Genomic DNA, 14281 nt, shown 5'->3' with positions numbered 1-14281 from the left:
ACTAGTCAACACTATTAGAAAACAATGGTGCATTCTCTCTCAAATAATGTGAACACAGTAATTTTTTTATGCCTGGATTTGAATAGCCCAGTCCAGGCACCAACACAATAAAATACAAGTACACTGTCAGCGCTGTGAGTAGATCACGTTGTTTATGGGAAACCGTCACAGACCCTTCACAATTAACTAAATTCTTCAAAACATAAAAATATAAAAGAATTGTTGTGTGCCTGTCCCACTTTTCATGATATCAGAACAGAAAACTTTATTTTATACAAAGGGTGGTGGGTGTATGGAACGAGCTGCTGGAGAAGGCAGTTGAGGTAGGTACTACCACAATGTTTAAGAAACATTTAGACAGATACATGGATAGGATAGGTTTAGAAGGATATGGGCCAAATGCAGGCAGGTGAGACTAGTATATATGGGATGTTGGTCAGTGTGGGCAAGTTGGGACAAAGGGCCTGTTTTCACGCTGTGTGACTCTGTGACTCTCTAAACACAGATGAAAGTATATAAAATAGGCACAGGAATAAGCCAAATTCTCCTTTAGTCTACATTGTTATTTAGTAGGCCAAACAAAGCTGTCTCTGGTTGGAATTGTGAAGGCAAAAATCGCTTGCATCCGCTGCTAGGTAAGTAAGTCCTGGACGTATGCAAATACAGGAGCCAATAGTTCAAGGATTCCCCAACATCATTAGACGGGTGAGATGAGAGAAGACTGGAGGTTGGTTTACATTGTGCCTCAATGGAAGGACATGGATAGGAAAGGTGTAGAAGGATATGGGCCAAAAGTGGACAAATGAGACTTGTTTAGATCAGGCACCTTGGTTGGCATGGATAAGTTTGGCCTGTTTCCGTGCTGTATAACATTACACTGAGGAATCTGTCTCTCAGTTAGTTCACTGACCAGGCCTGTGGACTTCCTGCCCTGGGGAATAGTTATGACAGTGTAAAAAAGTAAGTTCACTTTTATTGCCTACTTTAATTTATTTTAATCCTGTTGTAGCATCAATGTGTTTGAAGTTACGTAATTTAACTTTTATTTTCAACTTTTGACAATTCTTTTTTAATTATATGAAGCAAATTTAAAAACTTTGAAATGTCTCTATGTATCAGCTCAGACCAGGTGTCGTGGAAGGAATGGTATGTTATGGAGTGCTGGTAGTTCGAGTCCCTATCAATGGTGATGTGATTGATGGACCTCGAAGATTAGTGTGCCTTGTTGAGGAGTTGGGTTGGTGCAGGGAGTGGGTGAGGTTTTGGAGGAAGAAATCAATAATGCGCTGATCTGCACAACCAATATCACCCCTGACTCTATCTACCATTCCTGGTAATGTTATAGAGTCATACAGCATGGAAACAGATCCTTCAGCTTGACTCATCCACTCATCCCTCATCCCTGGCGCAAGATGCATGGAATACCAACCTTTCTCCAGGCGTCCCTAAGCCTTCAATATTTTTCTATTTTTTTGTAGTCTTATATAGAGGGTCACCATTGTTTTAGCATTTGTTTTCATTATGAAGGGACTTTGGCATGTGTTCCACGTGTACATGGAGTGTGTGAGGTTGCAGCCCCTGTTCCAATACCTGAAGGGGCAGCTCCTTGCCTTCTGGCTGCACTTCACACCCACCATCTTCATCTTTGGACACCCTGTGAGTAGGGGAGAGGGTAGGGCTGAAGATTTCCTGGATTGGTTGCTCCTGGGCCTGGCCAAGCCGACCATCCGTGAGTCACGGCGTCAGGCGGAAGAGGGCTGCCTGCCCTTTTTCCAGAGTTACGTTCGTGCCTGGGTGGTTTTAGAAAGTGACTACACGCTGTCCATGGGCGCCCTGGGGAATTTGCGGGACTGCTGGGCACCGCGGGGGGTGAAATGCATCCTTAATAAGGATGGTGATATAGTTGTATAATAGTTTATTTAGTATATTTGTTTGACTTGTATTATGGTGGTGGGTTTTGTTTTAATTTTTTTTGTACTGTACATATTATTGTAAATAATTGATTAAATTATTTTTGGTAAAAAGAAACAAGGTTAGGGAACTGCAAGAGCGAAGTGAGTTTTATGGCACTTGTGCGTAAAGCAATCAGTATGTCATTTACTTAAATTGCCTCGTTATTTTAGTCGACATAATTTATTACTGGTCTTTTATTCTTTTGGGGCAGAATTATTGATAGTTGTATAAAACCCATTCCACAGGCGTCCAACTGAAATTAAAATGTTATTGAGATTTTCTTGAAAAGTCAGATGCATACCGTGTTGGAATGAAATTGAAAAGATTAAGTAATTGTGATGGTTTGCCAATCACCCATAAATATTACAGAGAGTCAAAGCAATTAGAATGATAGTGCACAGTGTGGTTGCTCAGAGCATGCTGAGCACACACCAGGAAAATTCTTCTCAGTATACATTTCTTATTCTTGTGCAGACCAAAAAAAACAAAATACTGGAGGAACAGACGATGTTTTGGATGGGACCCTTCAGATTGATGGGACAGAGGGTAGAAAGCTGTAAAAGAGAGGCAGGGGAGGGGCAAAGCTTGGCAAGTGATAGGTGGATACAGGGAAGGATGTGAGATTGGCAGATGGGTGGAGATGGTGACATGGGCTGGAGGTGAAATTGAGCCAAAAGGGTGTCAGATAAGGAAGTAGAACGAAATGTAAAGCTGGAGGGAGGGATATAGGTGACAGGGGATAAGAGGGAAAGGGGAAAGGGAGGGGAGGATAATGGGGAAAGTGAGTTTCCAAATAGGGAGAGGTGGGAGACGAGTGGTAGGAGGGTGACAGGGATGTTGGGAGAAAGGTCCACACTGGGATAGGGGGGAGATGGGATATAAGAAGGGTGGGGTCAGGAGGTTTTACTGGAAACTGGAAAATTCAATGGTAATGCTGTTGGGTTTGTATGGAAATTAGGTACTGTTCTTCCAGTATGCCTCAGTGTGTGACAAATTGAGAAAGCTTTGCATCAAATAGCTGAGCAGTTCATTGAATCGCACTGTGACTCATAATTAAAACATTGTTTCCTGACAGGAATTTTCTGATGCATGTGCCTATTTCAGCTTCTCATACTCCAAAAGGAGCATTTCACTATCATTGATGCAATTCTATGCATACTGTGTTATGTAGCAATTTCCCAATGCTTGCTTCCCAAGACACAACCAAAGTACCAGTGTAATTTTTGAAAACTAGTATATCAAGTAGAATTATAGTGTTTTGGGCATTTAAACATAAAAATAGAGTTGCCTGATCAAATTTCTGGATATAAAACTGATATAATAGGAAGAAATTATTAATTATATACATCCAAAAAGTATTGAGACCCCTTCACTTTTTCCACATTTTGTTACTTTACAGCCTTATTCAAAAATTAATTAAATTCTCTTTTTTATCATTAATCTACACACAATACCCCATAATAAAAAAAGCGAAAAAAGGTGTTTGGAAATTTTTGCAAAGTAATTAAGAAGAAATAACTGAAATATCAGATTTACATAAGTATTCAGACCCTTTACTCAATACTTTGTTGAGGCACCTTTGGCAGCGATTACAGCCTCAAGTCTTCTTGGGTATGATGCTACAAGCTTGGCACCCCTGTATTATGTAATTTCTCCCATTCTTCTCTGCAGATCCTCTCAAGCTCTGTCAGGTTGGACGGGGAGCGTCGATACACAGCTATTTTCATGCCCCTCCAGAGACGTTCGATCGGGTTCACGTCTGGGCTCTGGCTGGGCCACTCAAGGTCATTCACAGACTTGTCATGAAGCCACTCCTGTGTTGTCTTAGCTGTGTGCTTAGGGTCATTGCCCTGTTGGAAGATGAACCTCCACCCAGTCTGAGGTCCAGAATGCTCTGGAGCAGGTTTTGATCAAGGATCTCTCTGTACTTTGCTCCGTTCATCTTTCCCTCGATCCTGACTAGTCTCTCAGTTCCTGCCGCATAAAAACATCCCCACAGCATAATGCTGCCACCACCATGGTTCACCGTAGGTATGGTATTAGCCAGGTGATGAGCGGTGCCTGGATTCCTCCAGATGTGACGCTTGGCATTCAGGCCAAAGAGTTCAATCTTGGTTTCATCAGACCAGAGAATCTTGTTTCTCATGGTCTGAGAGTCCTTTAGGTGTCCTTTGGCAAACTCCAAGCTGGCTGTCATGTGCCTTTTACTGAGGTGTGGCTTCCGTCTGGCCTCTCTACCATGAAGACCTGATTGGTGGAGTGCTGCAGATATAGCTGTCCATCTCCACAAAGGCACTCTGGAGCTCTGTCAGAGTGACCACCGGGTTCTTGGTCACCTCCCTGACCAAGGCCCTTCTCCCCCGATTGCCCAGTTTGGCTGAGTGGCCAGCTCTATGAAGTGTCCTGGCGGTTCCAAAGTTCTTCCATTTAAGAATGACGGAGGCCACTGTGCTCTTCGGGACCTGCAATGCTGCAGAAATTGTTTTATACCCTTTTCCAGATCTGTGTCTCGACACAATCCTGTCTCGGAGGACAATTCCTTCGTTTTCATGGCTTGTTTTTTGCTCTGACACGCATTGTCAACTGTGGGACCTTATATAGACAGGTGTGCCTTTCCAAATCATGTACAGTCAATTTAATTTACCACTGATGGACTCCAATCAAGTTGTAGAAACATCTCAAGGATAATCAATGGAAATAGGATGAACCTAAGCTCAATTTTGAGTGTCATAGCAAAGAGTCTGAATACTAATGTAAATGTGATATTTCAGTTATTTATTTTAATTACTTTGAGTGGCAAGGGTATCATGTATAATGATATTTCTGTGAACACTACCAAATGTAACCCAATGTATGTATAGCGGTTGAGAAGGTCAGAATAATTTTTGCACAGTTCTAGTTTTGTATATATTTTTCTGAATAAAATTTATTTTGATTTAAAAACATGAGTACATGCTGAGGGATTCGCTGAAGCTTGATGCAGCCAATGTCAAGGCTCTGTGGGGGAGGACCTCATTCTAGGGACCATTCACCGTGGGGCATTGAGGGGTAGAGTTGGTGGAGACAGCCCTCAAACAAGGGAGGGGATATCACCCCAGGGGGCCACAAGAGTGGGAATGGTGCTTGTTTTAGGGATAGTTGTGCACACTACCAAATATAAGACTAATGAATGTATGGACACTTTTTGCTCTGTTCTTGTTTTGTATATGTATATATATTTTTATTATTTTGAATAAAGTTTATTTTTTGAAATAATAAAGAAATTGCAGTCCAAAAACTGTATGGTTAAAAACAAAGGCAAATCATCTTTTTTCCTTAAACAGTCAACTATAATGGTTTCTCTTCAACACTGCTGGAGGTTTCAATATTATTAAATTCCCTCTGTTAGTGCTAATCCATTACGATATACAATGAATATATAATTAAAAGTTAATTGGCAAAATATGATAATTGGAACATTCTTTGGTAATGACACTATTAATAATGCTCACAACTGAAGTGAGATGTTATATTTTAGATCACATTATGATACATTAAAGATTTACTTATTCTAACAAAATTTAATTTCACCACTGTGTTAATGGGATTGAAATAGATATATGGACCAATGCATTCTGAAACTACTTACCAGATTGGTCAATGATTTTACTGTCATTCATTATTCTCCTTCAATTGATGATAGATTAATCTGAAACTATACAAATTAATGTTTTGTTAATCATACAATTCTTAGTTTATTTGCATTTTAATTCTAGATCCCCAAGAAACAATCCTTACGCAGGTTTACCTATAACATTAAATTATTTATTTAGGTTTCATATACATTGCACATGCAAACAGAGGCTCCCTTTGCAATGAGAGATCAGGGCATTTACTTAAGACTGAATTCATGTATTCTCTTTTTCATACATATACAAATGTATTCATAAGAAGCAGATGCAGGAGTAAGAAATTCAGCCCTGCTCTGTCATTCAATAAAGCCATGGCTGATCCTCCACATCAGTACCACTTATTTGTATTAATCCAATATCTACTGGTTGTCTGAATATTTAAAAAAAAAAACTATCCTTCCCATCCCCATACTGAACTCTCTGTCCTGGGCCTCCTTCATTGCCAGCGTGAGGTTGCTTGCAAACTGGAGGAATAGCACCGCATATTCCATTTGGATAGCTTACAACCAAATGATATGAACACTGAATTCTCCAAAATTAATTAAGTAACCTACAAACAACCTTCCCCCCCCACACACACACTATTTCCCCCCTCTCTTCCCTGTGCCCAACCTGGATCACACCCATTTCTCCCTTTCATCCCTCAACGTTGCCTTCCTCCTTTCCACCTTCATCCCGTCCACTGTATTCATATTTCATGTTTCTTCGAAACTGGTCTTCTTATCTCGATTGTTTATCTTTTCGTATCTGGCCTTTATCCATCCATCTCCCAGTCAACTCCCATCCATCTCAGCTGTATCCACATCACATGCAGGGCTTTGTCCTGCTCCCACCTCTCTTCCAGCCTTAAATTCCCCCCCCCCCCCCCCCCCCCCACACAATTGTGGCGCTTTCACGCCCACGTTGGTTTTGCGTACAGCCAGTTACCTCTGGCGACTCGCCAGTAGCCTCACAAGAAGGTCCAGCCACAAGAGCTCAATAACAACTCCAAGATCAGACGCACTAATTGGCCTTATCTGCATACTGGTTATGATCAGTGAGAATTAAGGTAAAAAGGGGCTTCTGGAATAAACGACACACAAGGTGTCTGGCTCAGCTAAGTGTTGTTTGTTCTTTACTTTCCACACAATCAGTCTGAAGAGTCACGACCCATAATGTCGCCTGTTAGCAAGAGAGTCTGGCTTCTCAGACCCTAGTGAGAAAACCCTTCAGGGCACTTCTTCAAATGGGTCATCGGGAAGGGTGCCAACCCTAAATGTCACCTAACCATGTTTTCCAGAGTGCTGCCTGACCTGCTGAATTACTCCAGCACATTGTATCTTTTTCTTTAAACCAGCACCTGCAGTTCTTTGTGTCTACTAATCAGAGGATATATCTATATTTCAAACCACATGAACATTTTCTTTATTTCAATGAGATTACCTCTCATTCTTCTAAATTCTGGGGAGGCTAGTCCAGTCTCTCTTCATATGTTAAATGCACCATCTCACGAATCTCTATACACTGTTCCCTCAGTTGCATGTTCATCATGTGTTCGTTAGAGAGATTAGGGAGATCCATGCACAGGGACATGCAGGTCCCTCTGAACACTTGCACCCTTTAATCTCTCACCATTTAAGAAAAATACTCCAGTTTTCTGTTTTTCACTTTACTTTGTTCCATATTCCATTGTCCATGTGTTCATCCATTTGTTTAATCTGTCAACCTTTTCTAAAGCATCTCTGTGTCTCATTCACAGCCAATACTGCCACGCAGCTTTGCATTATCTGCAACCCTTCACGTATTACATTTGACCACTTCATCAAGATCATGGATATAGCATCTAAACAAGCAGGATCTACTATGTTTCCAAACCTGAAAATGGCCCCTTTAAATCTCCTTTATGTTTTCTATCTAAGCATTCTACAAAACACACTGGTATTAAATCTCCAATCCTATGAGGTCTCACTTTGTTTAATAATCTCTTGTGTGGCACCTTATTGAAGGCATTCCGATGGTCCAAATTAACTATATATTTTATTCATTTGCAGGATCTGAATCGCACTGCCATGGCGAACATTTATTGTCCATCCGTAATTGTCCTTGAACCACCATTTTCCACAACTCCCTGAACAGCTGCAGTCTTTCTGGTGCAGGTACTTTCATAGCGTTATTGGGCTTCACTCTGTGACAATGAAGAATGTGCAACTTAAAGTAATCTGCATGTGTTCTCGTGCATCTGTTGCTATTGGCCTTCTTAGATGTAGAGGTCGAGGGATCTTTCTGAATAGCTCAGTGCATCTTACAGCTGTGTCATGCACCGCAGCCACCAGGTGAAGGTAATAGAGTGAATTAAAGTGCTAGATAGTGGATGAAATTACAATTAACGAAGCTGCTGTATCCAGGTTGGTGTCAAGCATCCTGAGAGTTGATGGAGCTGCACTTGACAAGCAGTGTGGAGTTTATTTCATCACACTCCCAACATGTAGACAGTTTAAATGCCTTGTAGTCATGTTCCATGGGATATTCAGTCTCTGAGGTGCTTTTTGCACCAGGGCATTTATGTGCCTGGTTCATTTGCGATTCTGCCACTATTGATATTGATGGTGGGGAATGTTGCAATGGTAATGTCATTGAATGTCAAGGGCAGGTGGTAAGACTCCTTCCTGATTGAAATGGTTGTTGTAAGGCACTTGTGTGTGATGAAAGTTACTTGCCACTTATCATGCTGTCTAGGTCTTGCTACTTGCAAGCAAAGGCTGTTTCATTCACTGAGGGGTTGTGAATAGAATTGGACATTGTGCAATCATCATCAAACATTTCCCAATATGACATTCTAATGGAAGATTGCTGATAAATCAGTTGAAGATGGTTGGGCCAAGGACATTGCCTAAAAATAATTTGCAGTGAATTCCAGAGCTGGGATGATTGACCTCCAACATCTATCTTTGTTTGTGCAAGATATGACAGACCTTTGGTATGTTTTCCCTTTGACTCCCATTGCCTTCAAGTTTACTTTACTGAAGTGCCATGATGCCTCACCCGATCAAAATGATGCCTTGATATTGAGGCCATTCACGGTCACCTCGGGGGTGGGAGATTGCAACCTTCACGTGGTCCACCCTGTTTCGACTAATGCAATCAACCCGACGTGCACAAACAAATAGATCAAATAGAAATAGAACTTGCAACTTAAGGCTGTGCACGCCATACGCAAGAAGACAGTCACCTCAACTCTAGAATTCAATTTTTTGATCTACATTTGGACCGCAGCTGTGGTGAATACTGGAGCAGAGTGTGCCTGAAGACATCTATACAGGGCACCAGTGAGTAGATTATGGTAAATAAAGCACTGTCCACGAGAGCTTCCATCATTTTGCTGATAATGGCGCTGAATCCAGGCGACTCTGCGTGTTGGTCCCAGATGTGGATCCTGCAAACATTCATTACAATTGCACCACTCTTCTAAATCTCTACTCCAACATCAGAATTTCTTACTCTTAACTATGCTACCCTTTATCTGTACACTGTGGATGGCTTTATTGTAATCATGTATAATCTTTTCTTTGACTGGATAGCACATAACAAAAAAGCTTTTCATTGTACCTCGGTACACGTGACAATAATAAACTAAACTAAACTAATATAAAGTAGTCTGATTGAGAGCAGAATGAGTAGACAGACAGGTTCACCTCATTCATTCATTCCACTTTCATTCATTCTGCTCCTCGTAATGTCAAAAAACAAATTTGTCAAAAATAATTTGTTTCTTAATATTCGGTTAACTCCACTGAATATCATTATTATTTGCCAAGTGCCCTGTTACTACTTCTTAAAAGACAAGTTAATGTTTGCAATTTAAATTCCTACTTTCTGTATCTTCTATCTATCTATCTATCTATCTATCTATCTATCTATCTATCTATCTATCTATCTATCTATCTATCTATCTATCTATCTATCTATCTATCTATTATATATTAAAAGTCTGTGGCTGCCGCCTGCCGTCCACCGTCCGGCTGCCTTTCTGCCTTTTGATTCGTTCCATCGTGTGATGTCACAATGCCCAATACTCGCAGATGTCCAATCGGAATGGATCCATTTACATGGACGGCTGCCGGCCGCCTTTCTTCCTTTGATTCCCTGCAACTCCGAAACCAGACGCAGAATTGCCGACATCTTTTCCATTTCGGTAGAGATTTCACTTTTCTTTCTAAGTATCCGCTCCTCATTACATTTCGTCGTGTTTTTAGTACACGTTTCTAATCATATCCTTCTCCCCCCCCCCCCCCCCCCAATATTTCAAAACTCTCTCCCTCTCCCATCCCTCTCTCCCACCCCCTTCCCTCTCTACCCTGCCCCTGCCCCTTCCCTCTCTCCCCCCCGCCCCTTCCCCCTATCCCTCTGTCCCTCTTCCATCACTCACCCTACCCCTCTCCTCCTCCCTCCCCACTCTTCCACTTCTCTTCCCCCTTCCCCCTTCCCTCCTCCACTCTCCCTCCCTCTCTTCCCCCTCTCCCCCCCCCCTCCTCCTCCCCCCCTCCCTCCCTCTTCCCCTCCCCTCCCTCTTCCCCTCCCCCCTCCCTCCCTCCCCCCCTCCCTCTTCCCCTCCCTTCCCATCCCCCCCTCCCACACATCTCTCTCCCCATCCCCCTCTCTCACCCCCTACCCTGCTCTCCTTTCTCTCCCAAATCTGTCCCGTTTCCTCCTCCTCTCCCCTCCCTCCCCTCCTCCCACCCCCCCTTCCCCCCCCTGTGTGTTTGCGGGGTGGTTAAGGTTAGTGTGAAGCCGCAGCCCCCCCCCCCCCCCCCCCCCCCCCGCAAACGCCGTTGGGGAAACAGACCCAACGGGTCGGCACTTGGTCTAGTTTATAATATATAAACTCTCGCCCCATCCGACCGCCTGCCGTACGGATCCCTTCCTGCCTTTCGATTCGTTCCCGCCGTGCGATGTCACAATGCCCGATGCTCGCGGACGTCCAATCGCGATGCCCGACGCTCGCAGACGTCCAATCGGAATGGATCCATTTGCATGTATGACTTCCGGCCGCGTTTCTTCCTTTGATTCACCGCAACTCCAAAACCGGACGCAGAATCGCCGACGTCTTTTCCATTTCGGTAGAGATTTCGCTTTTCTTTCTAAGTATCCGCTCCTCATTACATTTGGTCGTGTTTAAGTACACTTTTTTTTATCAAATCCTTCACCCCCCCCCCCACCACAATATTTCAAAAATAAACAGGCTTCTCACCCATAGAAGCAGCCCCAGCCCCAGCCCCCTGGTGAATGTTCCATCGTGTGATGTCACAATGCCCAATGCTCAAATACATTGTTGCCATAGAGAATGCTCAGCGATTATTCAAATTCTTCACTAACTGTCATTCTGTCTTTGCTTGTGAAGTGAAAAGTCCTGAATTGCATTTGTCTGATGCAGGAAGATTGTTCCCGATGTTGGGGAAGTCCAGGACAAGCGGGACACGGTTTAAGGATAAAGGGGAAATCCTTTAGTACTGAGATGAGGAAAACATTTTTCACACACATAGTGGTGAGTCTCTGGAACTCTCTGCCACAGAAGGTAGTTGAGGCCAGTTCATTGGCTATATTTAAGAGGGAGTTAGATGTGGCCCTTGTGGCTAAAGGGATCAGGGGGTATGGAGAGAAGGCAGGTACAGGATACTGAGTTGGATGATCAGCCGTGATGATATTGAATGGCGGTGCAGACTCGAAGGGCCGAATGGCCTACTCCTGCACCTATTTTCTATGTTTCTATGTGTCCCTCTCCTCACCCCTCTCCCTCTGCCACCCATCTCTCTCTCTCCCCCACCCCCTTCCCTCTCTACCCCACCCCCTTCCCCTACCACTCTGTCCCTCTTCCACCAGTCTCTCTACCCCTTCCTCCCCACTCTCCCACTTCTCTCCTCTTACCCCACCCCTCTCCCTCCCTCACCCCTCTTTCTACCCTTCCCTGTCACACCCCTTCCCCTACCCCTGTCCCTCTTCCACCACTCCCCCGTCCCTCTTCCACCACTCCCGCTTCCCCTCCCTCCCTGCCCACTCTTCCACTTCTCTCCTCCTTCTCTCCTCCCCCTCTCCTCACCCCTCTCCCACCCCTTCCCTCTCTACCCCACCCCTTCCCTCTCCCCCCCTCACCCCTTCACCCTTCCCCTCTGTCCCTCTTCCACCACCCCCTTCCCCTCCCTCTCCCACTTCTCTCCCCTTACCCCACCCCTCCCCCCCCTCCTCCACCCGTCTCCCCCCTCCCTTCCCCTCTCCCCCCCCCACCCTTCCCCTACCCCTCTGTCCCTCTTCCACCACTCCCCCTGTCCCTCTTCCACCATTCCTGCTACCCCTCCCCCCCTCCCTCCCTCCCTCCCCCCTCCCCCACTCTTCCACTTCTCTCCCCCCCCCCACACTCTTTCCCCTCTCTCCCCCCCCCCCTCTCCCCCACCCATCCCACTCCCCCCTCCCTCCCACACTCTTCCCCCCCTCTCCCTCCTCATTCCTTTACCGTGCACAGTCTCTGCCTTTAAGAAGGAACTATATATGCTGGAAAATCGATGGTCGACATAAAAAAAGCTGGATAAACACAGCGGGTGCGGCAGCATCTATGGAGCGAATTGAATGGTCAACGTTTTTGGCCGAAACCCTTCTTCTGGGTTTCGGCCAAAAACGTTGCCCTTTTCCTTCGGTCCATAGATGCTGCTGCACCGGCTGAGTTTATCCAGCTTTTTTGTTGTTGTTCCAGCCTCTCTCTCTCTCTCTGCCCTTCTCTCTTCTCTCGACTCAAGCACACCCGCTCCAACCCCTCCCCCCCCCCCCTCTCTCTCCTTCCCCCTCCCCTCCTCCCCCTCTTCTTCTCCTCCCCCCCCCCCTCCCCCTCTCCACCCTCCTCCTCCCCTTCCTCACACAATATTTTTTGTGGGGGCGGGTCCACAGTGCGTGTGACTGTTTGTGGAGGCAGCCACGCGCTCTCCATTCAAGAAGACGCTCATCTGTTTGTGGAGGTGCGAGCTTAGTGTGTGACCAAAGATCTTATAGCAGAGCTCACCGCTACAAGATCTTTGTGCGTGACGACACACGCTCTCCCCCCCCCCCCCCCCCCCCTTTGGTGCAGGAGGCGCGCGCGCAGCATCTGAACGTTCAGCGATTGTTCGAATTCTTCACTAACCGTCATTCTGACTTTGCTTGTGAAGAGAAAAGTCCTGAATTGCATTTGTCTGATGCAGGAAGATTGTTCCCGATGTTGGGGAAGTCCAGGACAAGCGGGACACAGTTTAAGGATAAAGGTGAAATCCTTTAGTACTGAGATGAGGAAAACATTTTTCACACAGATAGGGTGAGTCTCGGGAACTCTCTGCCACAGAAGGTAGTTGAGGCCAGTTCATTGGCTATATTTAAGAGGGAGTTAGATGTGGCCCATGTGGCTAAAGGGATCAGGGGGTATGGAGAGAAGGCAGGTACAGGATACTGAGTTGGATGATCAGCCATGATCATATTGAATGGTGGTGCAGGCTCAAAGGTCCGAATGGCCTACTCCTGCACTTAATTTCTATGTTTCCCTCTCCCCACCCCTCTCCCTCTCCCACCCATCTCTCTCTCCCCCACCCCTTCCCTCTTCCCTCGCTACCGCCACCCCCTTCTCCCTACCCCTCTGTCCCTCTTTCACCACTCCCCCTACCCCTCCTTCCCCACTCTTCCACTTCTATCCCCTTACCCCACGCCTCTCCCACCCCACCCCTCTCTCTTTCCCCTCCCTTCCCCTCTCTCCCCACCCCATCCCCTACCCCTCTGTCCCTCTTCCACCACTCCCCCCCCTCCCTCTTCTACCACTCCCGCTACCCCTCCCCTCTACCCCATCCTCCCTCCCCACTCTTTCACTTCTCTCCCACTCTCTCCTCCCCCTCTCCTCACCCCTCTCCTCCCATCCCTCTCTCCCCCCCCCCCCCCCTTCCCTGTCTACCCCCACCCCCTTCTCTCTCTCTCCCCCCCCCACCTTCCCCCTATCCCTCTGTCCCTCTTCCATCACTCCGGCTACCCCTCTCCACCTCCCTCCCCACTCTTCCACTTCTCTCTCCCCCTTCCCCTCCACTCTCCCTCCCGACTCTTTCCCCTCTTTCCCCCCACACCTCTCCCCATCCCTCCCTCCTCCCCATCCCCCCTCCCGTACATCTCTCTCCCCATCTCTCACCCCCACCCCTACGCTCTCTCCTTTCCCTCCCAAATCTATCCCGTTTCCTCCTCCTGCCTCCCCTCTTCCTCTTCACACCTCACCCCCCCCTGCCCCCCCCCCCCCCCCCCCCCCCCCCCCAAAACGCTGTTGGGGAAACAGACCCAACGGGTCTGCACTTGGTCTAGTACATAACTAAAGCTCTGATCTTGTCATCTTCTGGTAGCGTGGTCATTCTATTTGTGCAAAACCATTACGCAATAGCGCTACGATTTTTCGCCAGCTTACTCACTGTTCTCCTGCGCTGCGATTGCACCAAGTTTCGTTTCGATCAGTGGCCCAATGTAAACTTTAGCGAGGTTTAAATGTCTTAAAAACCGCGCGTGCGCAGATCGATCTCCTCTCCTGCCGTTCAGCGCCGCGTGGATTAGCCTTTTGTCCTGTCACTCCACGGGACGGTCCGCCCCTTCCTGCGCCATCGCGTCTTTACTGGAGCGGTGGATGGCCGACGGAG

At 46.2% G+C, this 14281-nt stretch overlaps 1 protein-coding gene across 4 annotated transcripts in view; it reads right to left on the bottom strand.

Moving 5' to 3' along the window:
- The window catches only part of c7h7orf57 (chromosome 7 C7orf57 homolog), an 83977-nt gene that overhangs the window by 50622 nt on the left and 19074 nt on the right, over positions 1–14281 (bottom strand). For all 4 annotated transcript variants that reach the window (XM_055638108.1, XM_055638107.1, XM_055638109.1 and 1 more), the window contains exon 2: positions 5582–5647. In XM_055638108.1, coding sequence (XP_055494083.1) covers positions 5582–5612 — 31 coding nt within the window. In that variant the 5' untranslated portion in view covers positions 5613–5647. The remainder of the gene's footprint in view (positions 1–5581; positions 5648–14281) is intronic.

The sequence above is a fragment of the Leucoraja erinacea genome, chromosome 7, assembly GCF_028641065.1.
Source record: "Leucoraja erinacea ecotype New England chromosome 7, Leri_hhj_1, whole genome shotgun sequence".
Taxonomy (NCBI): Eukaryota; Metazoa; Chordata; class Chondrichthyes; order Rajiformes; family Rajidae; genus Leucoraja; species Leucoraja erinaceus.
Note: the sequence above shows the minus strand (reverse complement) of the source record. Positions and strands in the feature narration are given on the sequence as shown.